The sequence below is a fragment of the Lolium rigidum genome, unplaced genomic scaffold (assembly GCF_022539505.1).
Source record: "Lolium rigidum isolate FL_2022 unplaced genomic scaffold, APGP_CSIRO_Lrig_0.1 contig_4153_1, whole genome shotgun sequence".
Classification (NCBI taxonomy): domain Eukaryota; kingdom Viridiplantae; phylum Streptophyta; class Magnoliopsida; order Poales; family Poaceae; genus Lolium; species Lolium rigidum.
Window position 1 is genome coordinate 21,286 of NW_025900506.1, and position 19,800 is coordinate 41,085.

Below are 19,800 nucleotides of genomic sequence, written 5' to 3' on the forward strand. Positions count from 1 at the left end.
CCACCCCCAATCCACAGCTCACTCACAACCACCCTTCCAATCACTCTATATTTACAAGAGCACCACCAGCCACCACCGCAGCCTGAGGCCGCAAGCAAGGGCACAACCGTAATTCGATTTTCCTCTGTCCTAAATAGTTTTTGCCAGTGGCCTAAGTAACGGATCAAGGGGAAAGGGGGGGAGGAAAAAGACGAAGAAGCATGGTGGAGGGGATGGAGGTTTGAAATTGTGAGGGAGAAGCCAACACCAGCGAGGGAGCGGAGCGGAGCGGAGCGGAGAGAAACAATTTCGGTTTTTTTTTGGGGTTTCGTCCTGATTCGGGAGCGCGTGCGGGGGGAGAAATCATCCTGTTTTTCCTTCCACTGTGCTGCTGTCTTTGATGCGTTTCTTGGACGATTTCTGCCGCTCGTGGTAGTGCCCCGCCCCGACCCTTTGATTCGGAGCAGGCTTTGCCTTTGCTTCGGCTTCTTTCGCCAGAGATCGCAGCCCGCCTTTTTGCTGCAGTGTTCCCCGGCGCCCCCTTCAAGAATCGCCCGGAGTTCCGGGTTTCTTTCACCCCGTCCCTCGGCGCGGCACCGCCAAAAAATTTGTTCTTGGCGCGTGGGATTGCTGCTGCTATTTCCGGGGCCGGGAGCGTGAGATTTTGGGAGATTTGTTTTGGGGAATTTCGAGGTTTTCTAGTGCTTGGCTGCAGAAATTCGGGGTTTGGGTCTGTGTCGCTTTCGAGCCCCTGGTCGAGTCAGGGGCTGCAGTTTGGCTCTGATTTGATGAGAAATGGAGGAATTCCTGGCCTCTACGGCGTTCTGCTGTAGGATTTGGCGTATTGCTCTCTGACCCTCAGCGCGGCTCGCTGGTTTGGTCCGGTGGCTTGTTGATTTTCTCAGGCGGTGATGCTCTCTGCAGCCGCCCTGATGGCGCCAGTCCCAGCCGCTCCCAAGAGCTCCCTCGAGGTCTTGCTCGAGACGATAAAGAAGCGTGACGAGCAGCCCAAGGACGAGCCGCCGGCATTGCCAGCCCGGCCCACCTGCCGGGGCCGGTTGCCCAGGGCAAGGCGCTCGCCCACGCCTCCTAGGGTTCATCTTGAGAATGGAGTGGCAGAACAAGGTGCTGTGGTGGTGGAGGCCGTGATGGCTGACAAGAAGCCGGAGGTTGTCAGTGAGAAGAAGCCGGAAGTTCTTAGTGAGAAGAAGCCGGAGATTGAAAAGGAGAAGACGCCAGAGGTTAAGAAGGAGATTGCTGTGCAGGAGGCCAAGGAGGGGAAGGCTGTGAATGGTCGCATCTTCGGGGCTAAGAGGAAGCTACGTAGTGTGGAACCACTGGATGAGTCTCCATATGTTGAGAATTTCAGTGAGGCGAGCAAGGATACAGTGGCCTGCAATAAGGAGCCCCCCTCTCCTTATTGTTCCTCAGCAAGGGCAAAGAGAAATGGGAAGCCTGTGTTTACTGATTCCATGGACTATGTCCTCCAGAAGGTGAGAATCTCGTTCATCGTGAATTCTATGAGATTTATCTTATTTTCTGTGTTTACAAAGTAAGAGACAACATATGGCAACAAGTTCAATTTGTCTGAGATTTTAGGCGGAATACTTCTGTGCTATGTTGGCAAGAACCCACTCAGGATTCTACACCAAGAAATGTTAATCACATCGATGCTTACATCTGTTTATTTTGTGTGCTGAATTTATTGGCTTACAGCCTGCTTCTGTATGTAAAATATGAAATTGGTGTGAATTTACTATTTTCCTATAGCTTGTTATTCTGCAGGATTAGCAGTAGACGCAGCTAGTGCCTTTTTAATGCTTGTTCATAGCCTCTGTGTCAAGTACTTTGGCATGTTACATCGATCCTCAAAAGTCATATATTGGACAAACAGAACAATTTTACACTTGCTTGGAATTAGTCTCTCATATATATCTTTTCGCTTGATGATTTTAACCTGATGTTATGGTAGAAAAAACGAGACAGCGTAATAATATTTGTTTTTTCTTTTCTTTCAGAAGCTACGTGTTTGGTGTTCTGCTTCAGATAAAAAGTGGGAACTCGGACAGGTTCAATCAATTTCCGGAGATGAGGTTGAAATACTCCTGGTTAATGGTGAAGTGAGTGTCATGTTGCTTTAACGCTACAATGATGAGTAATTTTTTGTAATATTGTTACTTATAACTTTTCTTTGCGCAGGTTTTGACACTGCCATCAGACAGACTTTTGCCTGCCAACCCTGATATTCTAGATGGAGTGGATGATCTAATCCAGATGAGCTACCTTAATGGACCTTCCGTCCTTTACAATCTGCAGTTCCGATACTCTCGTGATCTTATCTATGTACGCATTGTCCAGCAAGCTCATTAGATTGTTCATGGTCCAGTCAGCATCTCTTCATTTGTGTTCTCTTGTCATTGCAGACGAAAGCAGGACCTGTTCTTATTGCCGTTAACCCACTTAAAGAAGTTCCACTCTATGGGAAAGATGTCATCAGACAATACAGGCAGAAGCTCAAGAATGATCCACATGTGTATGCAATTGCTGATTTAGCATTTAACGAAATGCTAAGAGGTATGTGTTATAAAAACGTAGTCAGTTCAATAGAATTTATTTGCAAGATATATCTTCTAATGCAACTGATGATATCCTGCAGATGGCATAAACCAATCTATAATAATCAGGTTAGAATGCTCTACTGTACATTCTCTAGTAGTAATCACAAAGCTCTGGGTTGCGCAAATTTTTAATATGGTCTCTCTGATGTTTGTCTTATCTCAGTGGTGAAAGTGGAGCAGGAAAAACTGAAACAGCTAAAATTGCTATGCAGTATTTGGCTGCTCTAGGGGGCGCTAATGGTATGGAGTCTGAGGTTCTACAGACCAATGTTATTCTGGAAGCATTAGGGAATGCAAAAACATCAAGAAATGATAATTCGAGCCGATTCGTGAGTTCATCTTAAGTAACATTGTTGTCAATTCATCATTCTTAAGTAATTCTTCTGACAACTTCATGATTTTTATACAGGGTAAGCTTACTGAAATACACTTTTCTGAAACCGGGAAGATGTCTGGTGCTAAAATCCAAACATGTAAGCCTTTTTGTACCATTTGTTGTTGATATGACTAGTGACAATATCGCCAACTTCGTGATAACTTGTTTCTTTGGGCATGTATGATGTATGTTCATCTAACTGAATCTCATGGAACAGTCCTGCTTGAGAAGGTACAATAGTTTCAGACATTATCCAAAACTCCATTTGAGTATTTCTGAAAGGTGTAATCTCTTATATCTTGCTTGTGCAGTCGAGGGTGGTTCGAAGGGCACCAGGAGAGAGATCATATCATATTTTCTATCAGCTGTGTTCTGGAGCTTCTCCTCTTCATAGAAGTAACCACACATCCATAACTGAAGTTCTATAAGGGTGTTCCTGAGAATACATATATGCTACAACATCCCCTGTCATTTTTTAATCTGTTATATGTATGTGCTGTTGCAGAAAAATTGTTTCTGAGAGACGCCGATTACTACAATTACTTGAAGCAGAGCGCTTGCTTGAGAATTGATGGTGTTGATGATGCTAAAAGGTTTTCATCGTTACTGGTAATGTTGCCACAAATCAAACATGTTTCTGCCAAAACTTCGGCTATTATCATGATTTGTTATTCATGTCTATTTTTTTTCCATTTTGCAGAGTGCGTTGGATATTGTTCAAATATCTGGGGAAAACCAAATGGAATTATTTTCTATGCTTGCAGTTGTCTTGTGGCTGGGAAACATTTCATTCTCTGTGATAGACAACGAAAACCATGTGGAAGTTGATTCAAATGAAGGTACCAGTCTCCCATTTGCGGATCTACTCCTCTTTGTATAAAGAACCCATTACCTTCCATATTTTTTTGTTCTGGTATATCCTGTAGAAATATCCCAAAATTTAGTTCTGTATTTGTAGAAAAAGTTGCTATTGTTGTCATTTGATTTTCATGGAGTTCACTGAATAACTATTGTTTCTCACTGTTTGATGTTTTCACAGGGTTATCTAATGCAGCAAAGCTGTTAGGTTGCAGTGTTCCTCAATTGGTGATTGCTCTGTCAACTCGTAAAATTCAAGCTGGAAAGGAAAATATTGTTCAAAGGCTGACGTTGACCCAGGTTGAGCATTGGTTTGGAAAATTATCTACCTGGGACTACGGGTCAGCTGTTTCTTACTGTTTTCTTCTTCTTGGTTTTCCTCTAGGCCATTGATGCAAGGGATGCTCTAGCAAAGTCGATCTATGCCCATCTATTTGACTGGATTGTTGAACAAATTAACCATTCGCTTGGAACGGGGAGGCAACATACACGGAGATCCATAAGTATTTTAGATATATATGGCTTCGAATCTTTCAGTGTATGGAGTTCATTGAATTTTATTGAAAAATGTTTTTTTGCTTGGGAGTTCCTCAGATGACATTCAGTTATACCCTTGCAGAAAAATGGCTTTGAGAAGTTCTGTATAAATTATGCCAACGAAAGGCTGCAACAGCATTTTAACCGACATCTATTCAAACTGGAACAGGAGGTAACATTTTAACACTTGCCTCAGTTATTTTTCTGTTTTCATTTAATTGGTGCAAACAATTTCTTGTAAACTAGTGTTAGGATACATTGAGCCCTCAGTGCTGCTAAAGATGTAAGTGACCCTATAAACTTCCCGACATAATCATAACTGGGGCATTTGGTCATGCTGAAGTTGATTTACAAAGTCATGTTAGATGTGCATGCTCTTGTGCGATTACAGTATCCGATACTATTTGTTTTATGTCTTGTCTTCTGAGAATCTGAATGCCTCTATGCTTTCCTGAATAGAAACGATGTCAAAGTACTTAGCTAGTCTAACAAACCCCAGCAGTAGCAGGCCATGATTGTACCCTATGATTAGGAAAAATAGCAAACCCTGAATTTTATTGTATGGTATGGTGAGGAAATGGTAAACTTGGTTATTATCTAAGATGTAGGGAACAGATATGCTCGATCTGGTTCAGGAAAGACAAAAGGCTAAAAAACCACAGGACACAGTTGATATCTGCTGGGCCTGCAAGTTCTGGCCTTCTGGATATAGTGGTAAACTCGGTAACTAGCACCATGAGCAGTGGTGGAGCGTGACGTAAAGTCAAGCAGGGGCCAGTTTGCTTAGTAAATCTGCTATTAACACCTTATTTCGTGAGAACCTAGTGTTTTCTTAGGGAAAGCTGTCAACACCAAATTAGACACCCACATTGAACCAAACTAAAGCTCCGGGTCATCACCAGTTAGTGGGCTGAAATTATGCCTGTCAAAAAAGTTTTGGGCTTGACAAACAGTTTGAGTTCGACTCGGTAAAAGATCAGCTCAGATTCTTGACTAGCCGGACTCAAACCCAAGGAAAAGCTCGCGAGCTTGGAAGAGCTGAGCTCGAACTGTTCGGTGATGCTCGGCAAAGCATGCAATGATGCAACCATCGCTGACACCTCCACACCATTCCTCCTTAAATAGTCTAGTGCTACAAATACGATCCACATGCCCATCTTCCAAAAAAAACTAAGCCTAACTATGATTAACAAGCCTAGCTTCTGGTCCACCATTGCTGCATATTAGATGCGCTGGCTTGTGAAACCTCTTAGCAGCCTTGTATGGCCAATGGTTTTATTCAACTGCGGGCTGTAGCACAAGTGCACTCTTTTGTACCACCTAGCTTGCTATACAAAGTGCGCGATCTATAAGAAAGGCTCGAGGAATGACCAGGAAGGCGCTTGCGTTCCTGGCACTGCGCAGAAAATAAAATACAATTTTTATATCAGGCAAGGCTCGGCAAAGCTTGCAGGCCTTTGGTGAGCTGAGCTCGATCCTAGTTATTGGTGCGCGAGCCGAGCTCGAGCTAATTTTTTTGTTTGGACTATAAATCGAGCTCGAGCCAAAGCTGCTGGTTTCGCTTGAGCCCGGCTTGTTTACACTTACCGAAATTACTACATTGGACTCCAGCGTCCCTCCTTCCCCTGGTGTCTGGTGAGGACGGTTGGTAGGGGCCTAACCTCAAGGCAGGCATTCCAGTATCGGGATCTTCGTATAGATGCAAATGACCCAAAAAAAATCACTATATGCATGCAAACTAATACATAATCTAAATGAAATAGTCAGAAGTAAGGACAGGCCATGACCCTGTATGGTCTGCACTACGCTCCACCCATGGCCATGAGGATGGCAGGATGCCACGGTGTAGGGAATTCTGGAATGTAACATAGGTGAGAAGAATGTGGTAGGGGCCTAACCTCAAGCCAGGCATTTCAGTATCGGGATCTTCTTACAGATGCAAATGACACAAACAAAATCACTATATGCACGCAAACTAATACATAATCTAAATGAATTAGTCAGAAGTAAGCACAGGCCATGACCCTGTATCCACTACGCTCCGCCCATGGCCATGAGGATGGCAGGATGCCATGGCGTAAGGAATTGGGGGGTGAAACATAGGTGAGAAGAAGAATGTGGATGGACCAAGTTAATGCATATCCTATCCCTGGTTCAAATGATAGTCTTATCTAACCCTTCTTGCCTAACTGATACGCTATCATTTGTTTTTGGGGTATAAGTAGGGGCGCCTGCAACCTAACTATTGCACCTAATACCATTCTCAGTATTAGTAGAACGCTGGATGTGATTTGCATTTTACTAATGATGGAGCCCAACTGTCTGAATTCTCAGTTATTATAAGATCCATGTACCTTGTGTTAGTTTTTGTATTGTGAAATTGTAAGGTTGTTTTGTGCCGTTCTCATTTACCTCCTCATGCATTCACCTGTTCCCAGTTTCATACTTTTTACTCCATAGCTATGTAGGCATGCTAATTCTTTTCTTTCAGGAATACCTGGATGATGGAATTGACTGGGCCAGTGTGGAATTTGTGGACAACACTGACTGTTTATCTCTCTTTGAGAAGGTATACTGTATATATTTTTCACGGGCTTGCTTTACTTATGGACCATAACCTCGCTGTATCTATATAGCCACTTCGATTAATGTTTCAAACTACATTTATATGCACTTGTTAATAATTCCTGACCTGACAGGTCCAGACAAAACTATAACTGAATTTGCTTTACTCAACTTTTCTTTCTGTGGCAATATTTTCTTTTCTTGTTTTTAGTTCCACTATGAATCAATAATCATACACAGTGCAGAAATTTATCACTTCTATATCTAAATGTCTTGTGACGCAAGATGTCTGAGTTACTTAAGTAAATGATATCATCAATGAAAAAGTGACAGAAATTTTGAATAGATGGAATTATCTTTAAGAAGATTGCATCCATGCTTTCCTAAAAGAAAACTCCATAAATCATACCACAGATGCAAACATTATTGTTTGGCTGCAATTGTTAAAGAAGTTGTGATACCTTGATGGTGATGGCATATTAGTACTTTTTGATATTAGTTCCACAGGTTTACATCTTCTATATGTGTATGTGCACTATTTTACATGATTTTTATTATTATGTTACAGAAACCTCTGGGGCTATTGTCTTTGCTGGATGAAGAGTCTACGTTCCCAAAGGCAACAGATCTTTCCTTAGCTAACAAGCTTAGGCAGCAGCTGAGTGGAAACTCGGGCTTTAAGAGTGAACAAGAAGGCGCCTTTAAGATTTGTCATTATGCTGGAGAGGTTGGTGGTCTTCAAATACATATTCGATATTTTCTCCATTTGTGCGCTTGCCTGTTGAACCCATCGGTTAATTCGTTTAGTGTGGAAGCTCTCTATATGCTACTTGATAACTGTACACACTGTGGTTCTAGGTTACATATGATACGACTGGGTTCTTGGAGAAGAATAGAGATCCATTGCACTCAGAGTCAATTCAACTACTCTCTTCGTGCAAAAGTGATCTTCCAAAAGATTTTGCATCTGTCATGATTGCTGACTCTCAGAATAAATCAAGTTTTACGCGCCACTTTGTAGTTGATTCACAAAAACAAAGCGTCGTGATGAAATTTAAGGTATTCACCATCTATTCATTTGATCAGATGATTTTGTTTGAGAATGCTTCTCTAGTTCTCTATTTATTTCCTCCCAGTTGTATAATTTGCACTCTTCTTTGTGGTAACATCTTTTTTGATGTTGCTTGCTGAAAAGATGGTTTTACATGTAACAATCTCGATACTCTCTTTTATATACAGGCTCAACTATTCAAGCTCATGCAGCAGTTGGAGAATACAACTCCTCATTTCATTCGATGCATCCAGCCAAATAACAAACAACGTCCAAGGCAATTTGAACATGATCTTGTCTTGCACCAGCTTAAGTGCTGTGGGGTGCTCGAAGTTGTGCGGATATCAAGGGCAGGCTATCCAACGCGGATGACTCACCAACAGTTTGCTGAAAGGTTGCTAGTTTGCCGAGCTAGTCTCTCTTTTGCCGGAAACACAGAGCTAGTCTTCATGATTATGCATCTTTATTTTGTTCAACACTAGCTTACCAGCTGACTTCCAAGTTTCATCTTTTTATAAAATCTGCAGATATGGGTTTCTCCTCTCTCATTCTATCGCGTCTCAGAATCCGCTTAGCATTTCAGTTGCAGTATTACAACAATTCAATATACCCCCAGAAATGTATCAAGTTGGCTACACAAAGTTGTTTGTTCGTACAGGACAGGTATAACAAGCATACTAACATTTTCCATCATGCGCTCAAGTATTCAATTTAATATACAAGATCAGTAATATTTTTGGTACACCGTAGTCAAATTTACTTTCTAATGATCATCTATTCGGGTATATGGATGTTTGTCATTCTGGTTGATAACTTTGTAGGTTGCTGCTCTGGAAAATGCTAAAAACAGGATGCTCCATGGAGCCCTTCGGATTCAGAAGAACTTCCGTGGGTTGCATACTCGACAAGAATACCACAAACTGAAGAAAGGAGCAACGACTTTGCAGTCATGTAATATTCCTAACGAAAACACTTTATAGCATGTGCAAACTAAGACATTTTTTTCCCTTGCTCTGTTTATCAGCTCATTCTTCGATATTTCATTTACCTTTTTTACCTTTGCCAACGTACAGTCGTAAGAGGTGAGAAGGCAAGAGTTCGGTTTGATAATCTTTTCAAGAGATGGAGGGCAGCCGTTCTCATACAGAAGTACACTAGGCGTCGACTTGCAGCTACCATGCTTACTGGTCAACTAAAAAACATTGTTCTTCTACAGTCTGGTAATCTACAGTGGCCTAGCAGTAGAATATTGGGCTATATAATTGTATTCATGTAATCATCTACTTCCCTATGTTTCTGCAGTGATGCGTGGGTGCCTGGCCAGGAGGAAATTTAAGTGCTTGCAGGAAGAACGGGAATCAAAGGTCATTCACAGCAAAGCTAAAAGGGATGTAAAGAAGACCATTTCACAAGCAGGGTTATGCAATGTGAGTCCTATGTAATTAGACTTCTATACATTTGTATATTCTAAATCTCGCAAGACCCTGGCTGCTATTGCATACCATTTTTATCGAGTACTGGATGAGTAGTACTTTATTTTACCTAATAACTAACAAAGATCTACTGAAAATATCCACTGGGTGAATTATCCAACTACAGTTTTTATGGTCTAAAGTTTTCAATCTACTGAATGCATTTAACTTTCTACTGGCTGAGTTGTCAAAGGTTTGATATTTTTTAATGATTTGCATCCCATGGTAGGAAATGAATGGAGAGTATCATCGCCAACCAGTTGTCACAGATCTCCAGGGACGTGTTTCAAAAGCTGAGGCTTTATTGCGAGACAAAGAGGAAGAAAATGCAATGCTGAAGCAACAGTTGGAACAGTACGAGAATAAGTGGTCAGAATATGAGGTCAAAATGAAATCAATGGAAGAGGCATGGAAGAAACAGCTCTCTTCTCTGCAGGTAATCTTCTGTGGTGAAATCTCCTTGTAGCATGTATTTTCATTTATACCCTTGCTCAACATCTTCTAAAACATGAAATTTATGTGTCAAAAGAATGACAACATACAGTACTTCAACATGCCTCGTGTGATGAAGGTTTAAATATTCACGAATGTTGTGTAAAACAAGCCTTCGACGAAAGAATAGTTGAATTGAGTGAAATAATGTGTCAACACCTTCATTTATACCCTTGCTCAACATCATCTAAAACATGAAGTTTATCTGTAAGAGAAAATGACAACATATACTGTTGTACTACAACATGCCTCTTTGTGATGAAATTTGAAATATTCACGAATGTTGTGTCAAACAAGCCTTCAACTAAAGATAGTTGCATCGAGCCAAATCATGTGTCACCCCCAGCAAGGTATTGTAGATGTTTGAATATTTGGATATTAGAGAAGAGTAGCTTATAATTCCGTTCCACCCAATAATGTTTTCCTGCACTGATGCATTCATGTTGATATGATCCTCTTGTATTCCTTTCAGTTGAGTCTTGTGGCTGCTAAGAAGAGCCTAGTTGCTGATGACATGGTCACCCGAGCGGCTCGGGCTGATACCACTCCAACGCTTGCTCAATATGACTCTGAAGAAACAATGTCCACAGGGACCCATACCCCGGAGGGGACAGAGTTGAAATATCAAAACCACAACCCTGAAGCTAGAGTGGTGTCAGGAAACTCAGATAGGAGGATAAATGCTGTGAATCACCTAGCAAAAGAGTTTGAGGATAGGCGGCAGGTGTTTGATGATGATGCAGGCTTCCTTGTTGCTGTTAAGTCTGGACAGATTGGCTCAAATATGAATCCGGATGATGAACTCAGGAAGCTGAGGGACCGCTTTGCTACATGGAAGAAAGATTACAAATCTCGATTGAAGGAGACGAAGGTAAACCTTCAGAAGGTCAGCAGTCAGGATGAGAAATCTCGGAAAAGATGGTGGGGGAAGAAGAGCTCCAAGTGAATGCAGAACCTATGAGGTGAGATCATTTGCTCACATTTGCATGCCATTGCACAAGTGGAAGAAATCAAGAAATGGCTGGAGAGAAGATGATTTCGTGGTTCTTTCTCTCGTAACCACAAGGCCGGTGAGATGGCGGTGATGACAAACTCGATCGTCAACCTGTGCATCCAATTTTTTGGGAGTGTCAAAAGGATTACATAGGGCGCAGCAAGAGATATGTAAATGTATATTAGTTCAGTGTTGTCAGTGTATGTATGTAATCGTTGTATGTAGAGCGATGAACCTGAAATGTGGAAGGGTAATTATATACAGATTATCCGCCAAGAGCGAATAGAGATGCAACAGCAGGACTGTAATTCCTGTACAGCAAAGAACTCGTTGGAATGTGCAAAGCATTTGATTCTTTTTTCTTATCTCTTCGGTGCCGCAAGTTTTGTTTCTCCATTGTACCTGAGTGTGCAAAAATTCAGAGTCACATATGGTCGTCAGGGTTCAGTGCACAGCCACTGACGCTCAAATATCATACTGTTGTAAATTTGGCAAGGAGTATTTCCCTTTGTCAATGTGGCAAGGAGCTCTAGTAAAAAAATATGAGCTGTTGTCTCTATAATAGACAGCTTCTGTGCTACTCAATCACATATTTAGGCAGTTGGTTTCATGCCTCATACAAAGCTAGAATGTTAACTGAAAATGTGCGCTTGCATGTTCATTGTCGTCTTTAAATGGTGCGTCTCTCAGCAGAAACAAGCAGGCAGGGGACAGTACCAGTTGAGGTTTAAGAAAAGAAGGATAGTGGAGGCCGTTTCATCCCTTCCTCATCTTTGGAAATTCTGTTTCGTTTTGTTTGCATTCAGCATCCATGTGCCTTCTCTGTCCTGCTTGCCACACACAAAATCAGTTGTCAATAATTTTGTTTCAGAGCCACATTTAGCCTCCACTAGCTGTGCCAATGCTGGAGAGACGCCACATCTTGCTTCTGTACTCAAGGTGAATAGATGATAGCTAAATATGTCATGCAAGCAAATCGTGGAGTGGAAGCTTCAGCAATTAGCATGCCTACACCGAAGTAATGACCAGTAAGCAGATAGTACTTTTACCATGGGGAAAGTGAGAATACTTTACATTGGTTACAATAGAAATACCATTATTAATCGTGATAATATCTCCTTGGATGAATCACAAAAATACATAGCACTGGTTACTTGTACTGGTTACTTGTACTGCATTTGTTGTCCATCAATTTAGGCACATCCCTGTAACTTCTCTTCAGTTACATTCTTTGACAAACAAAGGATGCCAAACCCAGAAGGTGTGTAAATTTGTTCTCCTAGCAAAGTCTTGAACCGTGACAATTTTTCCCTGCAAGTCTTGTTTCATATGAATCACAAAAAATTATAGTATGAAACTGGGCGAGTCTATCTTGTAAGCAAGAATAGTTAAATTTATACTGTATGTTATCCATTACTCCACACATCCCTCTTCAGTTACATACTTCGACAAACAACGGATCATCCCAAGCCGAGAAGGTGTATAAATTTGTTCTCCTAGCAAAGTACTTTTACCATGGGGAAAGTGAGAATACTTCACACTGGTTACCAAAAAACACACCATTATTAACCGTGGAAAATTCTCCTTGCAAGTGGTGCTTCATATGAATCACAAAAATACACAGTATGAAACTAGGGGATTCTATCTTGTAAGAAGGATCAGCCCAAGAATAGTCCATCAATTCCGCACATCCCTGGAACTTCTCTTCAGTTACACACTTTGACAAAATAGGATCAACCCAAGCACAGAAGGTGTGTAAATTTGTTCTCTTAGCAAAGTCTTACACAATGCCATCTTGAGATTGCATAGAAATTGTAAATTCTTGATCGTGGCGTTCACAAGTTGCCCAACCGAGCTCAAGCTCTCTATAAAATCGATAACCACACACATGCATTCCTCCACCACGAGCTCACACACAAGCAACAACAATGGCTTCCACACTCTCAGTCGTCTGGCACTGCACTTTGCTAGTTCTCCTCCTTGCTCAGCCCACGCACTCATCCACCATCCAGAAGCCCAAGGATGCCACTGCCGAGCAGAAGCCTCTTCCTTCGAGCTCCCACACCTACATCATCCAGACCAACCACCTGGCCAAGCCGTCCCAGTTCGCCACCCTCGAGCGGTGGTACAGTTCCATGGTGGCCACTCACTCGCCCCGTGCCGCCATGAACTCCTCCAGTCGCCTCCTGCACACCTACGGCACGGTGATGCACGGCTTCGCTGTGCGCCTCACGGAGGAGGAGTCCCGGCGCATGTCGAGCACCCCTGGCGTGTCCGGCGTGTACAGGAGCAGGATGCGCTACACCCAGACGACGAGATCGCCTGGGTTCATGGGCCTCCACGAGGAGTTCGGCGCGTGGCCGGACTCGGAGCTCGGCGACGGCGTCATCATCGGCTTCATCGACTCCGGCATCTGGCCGGAGAGCGCCAGCTTCAACGACACCGGTCTCGGCCCCGTGCGGTCCACCTGGAAGGGCACCTGCGTCGCCGCCGAGGGCTTCAACGCCAGCTTGTGCAACAACAAGCTGGTCGGTGCCAAGGTCTTCGCCGCCGAGCCTGGTGGCGCCCTCACCCCAAGGGACAAGGTCGGCCACGGCACCCACGTTTCCGGCACAGCCGCCGGATCGGAGGTACGTGGCGCCAGCCTATTCGGGTTCTCACGCGGCACCGCTCGCGGCGTGGCGCCTAGAGCACGGATCGCCATGTACAAGGCGTGCGAGGCGAATGGATGTACCGAGTCCAGCATTGTGGCTGCGATTGACGCCGCCGTCAGCGACGGCGTGGACGTGATCTCCATGTCCCTCGTAAGTCTTCGTCGACGACGTCCTCGCCGTCCAGCGTCGAACCCAGCCTTCCACGACGACGTCCTCGCCGTCGCCACGTTCGGCGCCGAGCGAAGGGGCGTCTTCGTCGTCCTCTCGGGAGGCAACAGCGGCCCGGAGGCGTCCAGCGTCGTCAACGTGGCTCCGTGGATGACCACCGTAGGAGCGGCCACCACGGACCGGGTGTTCCCGGCGACGCTCAAGCTCGGCAACGGGGCGGTCGTCACAGGCCAGTCCCTGTACCCCGTGGAGGCCCAAGGAGGCACGAACATGGTGCCGCTCGTGTACAGCTCCTGCGACAAGTATGGCATGATACCCGACAACGTCACGGGAAAGGTTCTTGTGTGCAAGGTCGAACGCAACTACGTCGAGAGCGGCATCTACGCGCAGAGAGCGGGTGGAGCCGGCATAGTCGGCGTGCAAAGTGAGGCACGGTTCCGGGACGCGGTGACCGCCCGGGCGTTCACTCTCCCCGGCCTCACCCTCAGCTACATAGGGCGCACGAAGCTGGACGCCTACATGTCGTCCGTGCCGTACCCGGTCGCCTCGTTCGGCTTCTCCTGCGACACGGTGACCGGCGAGAACCGGGCGCCGATGGTGGCGGGGTTCTCGTCTCGCGGCCCGAACTCGGTGGTGGCCGAGATCCTGAAGCCTGACGTCGTCGCGCCGGGCGTGAACATCCTCGCCGCCTGGTCCGGCGACGCGCCGCCTTCGGGCGCGCGGGAGGACTCCAGGAGGGTGGAGTACAACATCATGTCCGGCACGTCCATGGCGTGCCCGCACGTGGCCGGCGCCGCGGCGCTGATCAAGAAGAGGCACGGCGACTGGACCCCTGCCATGGTGCGGTCGGCGCTGATGACGACCGCGACGCCGCTCGACAAGAACGGCAGGCTCATCCTCGACAACGGCGTCGGCTACCGCAGCAACTACGGCGTGGACGACATGACCTGCGACGACGCGACTACGCTGGCGGCCGGCGCCGGGCTGGTCCTCCCGCGGCTCGCCATGGACCCGGGGCTGGTGTACGACCTCGGCACGCAGGACTACGTCGACCTGATGTGCACCCTGAACTACACCACGGAGCAGATGCGCCGGTTCGTGCCCAGCATGAGCGGGTGCGCGAGGACGCTCCCCGGCGGCGTGGGCAGCCTGAACTACCCGTCGCTGGTGGCGGTGTTCGACAGCCGCACCAGCGCCCGGACGCTGACGAGGACGGTGACCAAGGTGTCGGCGCAGGCCGAGACGTACAACGTGACCGTCGCCGCGCCGTCTGGGGCGAACGTGACGGTGACGCCGACGACGCTGGTGTTCAGGCGTCAGAACGAGAAGAAGAGTTACTCGGTGGAGTTCCGGAGCAACGCCGTGATGCCGGCCGGAGCATGGGAGTTCGGGCACATCACTTGGGAGAACAGGAAACACCAAGTCAGGAGCCCCGTGGCCGTCCTGTGGGAGAATTGATGCCATATTGCCATGCATGAACTTGAGCAGAATGAATAAGAGAGAGAGTCTGCATTAGCAAGGAGTGAACTGACACAATGTGATTTGGCTCTGTTTATTAATCTGTTGCTGGCAATGAAAGTGATGATTCAGTATGATAACTTTGTTTTAAGCACTCTGTAGTCTTCACAGAACAGAGCACAGGTTGGAGACTTTAGCATGGCACTTTTGTGCCAAGAACATTACAGCAGTGGTGGCAAGCACCTGATACAGCAGTGGTGGCAAGCACCTGATACAGCAGTACTCCATGCACCAAAACCTTGGGATTAGCACAGGTCATAACTTAACACAAACCTTTTACTTTGACTTATCCACCTTAGCTCTCACCTCTCTTGCATTATATCTGAACTTAGCCAAAGATTCCCAATTGTTTCAACAACAAAACATGCTCTCACCTCTCCTGCATCTGAACTTGGCCAATGAACTCGGCAATGGTACTGGATGAACTCAACAGTAGAATCATCCAGTAAACATGGCAAGAGCATCAAATGTAATAATCACTGAAGTATATCTTACTAATTAAAATTCGGAGGGAGCAACTGTAGATATAATAATTAGAGATTCGGAGTAATCACACATTATTTTGTTGGGGGATGAACCTCGTGTTAGGCGAAGATGGATTTTTTCACCTGCTATTCTCGAGTTCAAATGCTCATGGCAGTATGCATTTTGCTGAGCTTCACATCCAGTAGTTCTCGTCAGTTATTACAAGTCTCCATACTTGATAGTTGATACAATGTACTAATAAACAGCTAAACACAGCATATAATTTTTTTTAACTGAAGCACGGCATATAATTAAGTTGACAGGCATCAGAGGTCGAACCAAAAAATCCTTGAGATTTCTGTAATCTGAGAACAATTCAAGAGAGCATTGTTTGCAACGATTGGCTCGATTCCTGGCAGAGGACAGAGCACAGGTTGTAGACTTAAGCAATGCACTTTTGTGGCAAGAACATTACACCACTCTCAAGGACCTGATACAGTACTAAGCAAAGCAACGAAACACAGGTTATAACTTGACACAAACCTTTCAGTTTGACTTATCTAACCTAGCATCGTTTTGCCAAGCCTACATGTACGTAGTGCACCAAGATTCCCAATTGTTTCTGCAAACCATGCTCTCACCTCTCCAACATCTGAACTTGGCCAATGATGTGCAGAACAGGATCATCGAGAAAGCACTACAAGAACATCTAGTGTAATAGGTGCTGCAGTATCTTAATAATCAGAACACAGACTTTCAGAGGGAACAACTGTAAATATAATAATTAGAGATTTGGAGTACCCACACATTATTTTTATTGAGGGATGAACCTCATGTGAGGTGAAGATGGATTTTGCACCTGCTATGCTCGCCAGTTCAAATGCTCATGCATGGTAGTATGCATTTTTGCTGAATTTCACATCCAGTTCTTCTCATCCGTTATTCCACGTCTCCGTACTTGATACAATGCACGCATAGCCAACAAGAATCAGCTAAGCACAGCATATAGTAAGTTGACAGACATGAGAGAATGAGAGATGGAACCAAAAAATCCTTGAGATTTCTGAATTCTGACAAGAACAGTACAAGAGACCATTGTTTGCGATTTGCGTGCATGACACTAGACAAACAAGAGTAGTTTACACTTTACAAGCGGCGGGGCGCCGTGCTGCGTCGACCGGCCTAAGACTTAAGAGCCAGGAGCGAACTTGGTGGCGAAAACCCAGGCATTGTTGGCGACAGGGTCGTCGAGGTGGTCGAAGAGGTTCTCCAACGGGCCCTTGCCGGTGACGATGGCTTGCACGAAGAACCCAAACATGGAGAACATGGCGAGACGGCCATTCTTGATCTCCTTGACCTTGAGCTCGGCGAAGGTGACGGGGTCGTCGGCGAGGCCGAGGGGGTCGAAGTACTGGCCGCCGGGGTAGAGGTCGTTGCCCTCGCCGACGCCGTCGAGGCCGTTGATGCGGAAGCCCTCGACGAGGCCCATGAGCAGGACCTGGAAGCCGAGCACGGCGAGGATGCTCTGCGCGTGGACGAGGTTGGGGTTGCCGAGGTAGTCGAGGCCGCCGTCGGAGAAGATCTGCGAGCCGGCCTTGAACCAGACGGGCTCCTTGAACTCGACGCCCACCCACTTCTGGAGCACCTCGGGGAAGACGCAGCCGAGCGCGCCGAGCATGGCCCACCGGCCGTGGATGACCTCGAGCGCCCTGTTCCTGGCGAAGGCCTCTGGGTCGGCGGATAGCCCGGCGGTGTCCCAGCCGTAGTCGCCGGGGAACTCGCCGTTGAGGTACGACGGCGTCTGCGCGGAGAAGGGGCCCAGGTACTTGACGCGGTCCGGGCCGTACCACAAGTCGTTGCCCTGCGAGCGGCGGCGACATCGCACAATCGTTAGTAGCTATCGCGCATTCCAGGCGTGTTCCAGTTCATGGCACGTACCATGGTGATCCTGCCATTGGCCGCGGCGGCGACAACGCGGAGTGGGCTGGCGGTGGCGGCGCGGCTCTGGCCGCTGAGGAACGGCGTCTTGGCGGCGACGGTGCGGGAGGCGGCGGCCATGATCGTCGATGCCATGTCTGCTGCTCCGGGGTCCGGACGGCGGCCAAGCTTTGCTGCTGCTGCTGGGTGCTTCTCAGTGAGTGGTAGGAATTAGAGAGAGGCGACGTGTAAGTATTTGTAGCACAAGTTTCCTTGGTGGAGCGGGATGGTGGTGCAGGGGGGCTGTGACGTGGAAGATTTCTGGATTTGGTTTGGGCCAATCAGGTGACGGCATTGGATCGGAGGAGGCGTGGTCGTGCCACCTAGGATCGTTGGATGGCTTCCTATCCATGTGTTATCTGCGTGGCCAACGGCGTTTCTCTACATGCGCGCGGCGTTGGGCCGGGCTGCATCTTGTTGCACAATATTCCAGTTAAGTAGTCCCATATTCGCGTTGGGCCGGGCTGCATCGCGTGTCTTTATTCATTAAGGTAGAAAGTAAATTGCAAATACAAGATATTGATCAAGTCACAACCAGGGCGGCCGGACTAGCAGCCACCACAATTTCGCCTTGCCCCACATGGTAAATAAGAGTGGATTTAGTGATCAGGTGGATAGGTGTGCATGCACTTGTCTGTTGGATCTTGCGTAGCACTGTTGGATTCAGGCCATCAATAGACGGTGACTAAGGGTTATGTGAACTTTCTACTCGTATGTGTGTGAGACCCGCTTCGTTTGGAGAGAATAAGAAAATGGAGCTACTCTACATCTTGTACAGGCGCCATGTTGAACCGGGGCAGAGGCCCTGCAACGCCACGCCCCCTACCTCGACGGCCCAATCGATGACCTTGCGCCACCGGCTGCATCACCCTTCAGTCGTGGGGAAGCTAACTTTGGTTTTTGCAATCGGGGCCGGCCGCAATCGGAGCTAAGAGCATCTCCAGTCGCGTCCCCCAAAGCGTCCCCCAAACCGCGCCGGATCGAGCGTTTGGGGGACGTGTTTCGTTCGTGCCGCGTTTGGGGACGTCGCTTCCCGACCGCGTCCCCCAAACGCCTCCCCCAAATGAATATTGGTGCACGAAAATAAAGGTTTTCATTCAATTTTGATTATATATTACAAAGTTTGAATGAAAACAACTAGATTTCATCTAAACCTAGACTACTGACCGCCCGACGGTGCGTTCGACGGCCCCGCCCCGTCGTCGCCTCCCCTACGCCGCAGCTCCTCCTGCGCGCGCCTCCTCTCCTTGCGTTCGGCGGTGGCCAGACGGTGTCGCTCCCGCCGCGCGTCCTCCGCCCTCCCCTGATGCGCCGCCTGGAGGGAGAGCTCGATGGCGCGACGAATCTGCGCCTCTTCGCGGGCACGGGCGTCGTCCTGGAGCTTCTTCTCCGACTCGAAGGACTCGACGAGCGCGCGTTGCTGATCGGCCGTCTCGTCCGAGTGCGGCCCGTCGTCGTCGGACCACTCGAACTCGTCGTCGTCGTCGTCCTCCACCTCGGTCTCCTCCGCCTCGGCCTCCTCCTCCTCCACTGGCGCCTCCTCCTCCACATCTGTTGGCGCCTCCATCATCGCCGTCGCCAACGCGTCAGCCTCCGCCGCCAACTGGTCCACCCGCCTCCCCCATAGCGCCGTCAGCGCCGCCTCCCGCTGATGACGCTCCTCCGTCGTCAGCTGCTGCTGGCGCTCGATCGACTCCCGCCGCCGGCGCTCTATCGCCTCCTGCCGTTCACGGTACAGCGCCTCCCGCTCATCGCGCTGGCGCCGGCGCTCATCAGCCCACCGCTGCTCCATTTCCTCCCGGTACCGGCGCCGTCGCGCCTCTTCTCCCGTCGAGGCGTCGAACGCCGCAACGGTGTCGCACTGCTGCTCCTGCCACGCTGCTGCCACCGCGGCCTCGTCAGCTGCGGAGGCAGGGGCGTAGAACGCCGCTAGATCCGCCGTGTGCGCCGCCTCACGCCGCTGGCGGGCCTCCTCCTCGAGTGCCTCCCGTCGCTTCTGAGGAGAGCCAGGCCAAAGCGGCGTCCCTCGCCGCCGCCGCTCATCCCGGGCCGCGGGGTCGGTGTCGACCTGCGATT

The 19,800-nt window shown here is 47.6% G+C and overlaps 3 protein-coding genes across 3 annotated transcripts; 2 read left to right on the forward strand and 1 right to left on the reverse strand.

Annotated features, from left to right (window-relative positions):
• The first annotated feature begins 346 nt into the window (after positions 1–346).
• Positions 347–11,307, forward strand: LOC124681388 (myosin-3-like). Its single transcript, XM_047216312.1, has 24 exons — positions 347–1,472; positions 1,998–2,099; positions 2,179–2,322; positions 2,403–2,553; positions 2,636–2,663; positions 2,761–2,926; positions 3,007–3,070; positions 3,191–3,204; positions 3,285–3,369; positions 3,479–3,582; positions 3,674–3,812; positions 4,013–4,131; positions 4,217–4,369; positions 4,451–4,540; positions 6,860–6,937; positions 7,502–7,660; positions 7,792–7,992; positions 8,173–8,378; positions 8,512–8,647; positions 8,806–8,935; positions 9,058–9,204; positions 9,287–9,411; positions 9,686–9,892; positions 10,421–11,307. Exons 1-24 carry the CDS (start codon positions 891–893, stop codon positions 10,892–10,894), a joined length of 3,804 nt encoding a protein of 1,267 aa, XP_047072268.1. The 5' UTR covers positions 347–890; the 3' UTR covers positions 10,895–11,307.
• Positions 11,308–12,870: 1,563 nt separating this feature from the next.
• LOC124681391 (subtilisin-like protease SBT1.7) lies at positions 12,871–15,222 on the forward strand. The gene has a single exon (XM_047216317.1). The coding sequence runs from the start codon at positions 12,871–12,873 to the stop codon at positions 15,220–15,222; it is 2,352 nt and encodes a 783-aa protein (XP_047072273.1).
• A 1,565-nt stretch (positions 15,223–16,787) lies between these two features.
• LOC124681392 (chlorophyll a-b binding protein of LHCII type III, chloroplastic) lies at positions 16,788–17,892 on the reverse strand. Its single transcript, XM_047216318.1, has 2 exons — positions 17,686–17,892; positions 16,788–17,608 (listed from the first exon to the last, which is right to left on the reverse strand). The coding sequence occupies exons 1-2, from the start codon at positions 17,818–17,820 to the stop codon at positions 16,937–16,939; spliced, it is 807 nt and encodes a 268-aa protein (XP_047072274.1). The 5' UTR covers positions 17,821–17,892; the 3' UTR covers positions 16,788–16,936.
• Positions 17,893–19,800: the final 1,908 nt, after the last annotated feature.

Coding starts and splice junctions, on each gene's coding strand:
- LOC124681388 (XM_047216312.1), top strand. CDS start 891: ATGCTCTCTGCAGCCGCCCTGATGGCGCCAGTCCCAGCCGCTCCCAAG. Junction 4,132..4,216: donor AAAGGCTGACGTTGACCCAG/GTTGAGCATTGG, acceptor GTTTTCCTCTAG/GCCATTGATGCAAGGGATGC. Junction 8,936..9,057: donor AGCAACGACTTTGCAGTCAT/GTAATATTCCTA, acceptor GCCAACGTACAG/TCGTAAGAGGTGAGAAGGCA.
- LOC124681391 (XM_047216317.1), top strand. CDS start 12,871: ATGGCTTCCACACTCTCAGTCGTCTGGCACTGCACTTTGCTAGTTCTC.
- LOC124681392 (XM_047216318.1), bottom strand. CDS start 17,820: ATGGCATCGACGATCATGGCCGCCGCCTCCCGCACCGTCGCCGCCAAG. Junction 17,609..17,685: donor CCAATGGCAGGATCACCATG/GTACGTGCCATG, acceptor CGCCGCTCGCAG/GGCAACGACTTGTGGTACGG.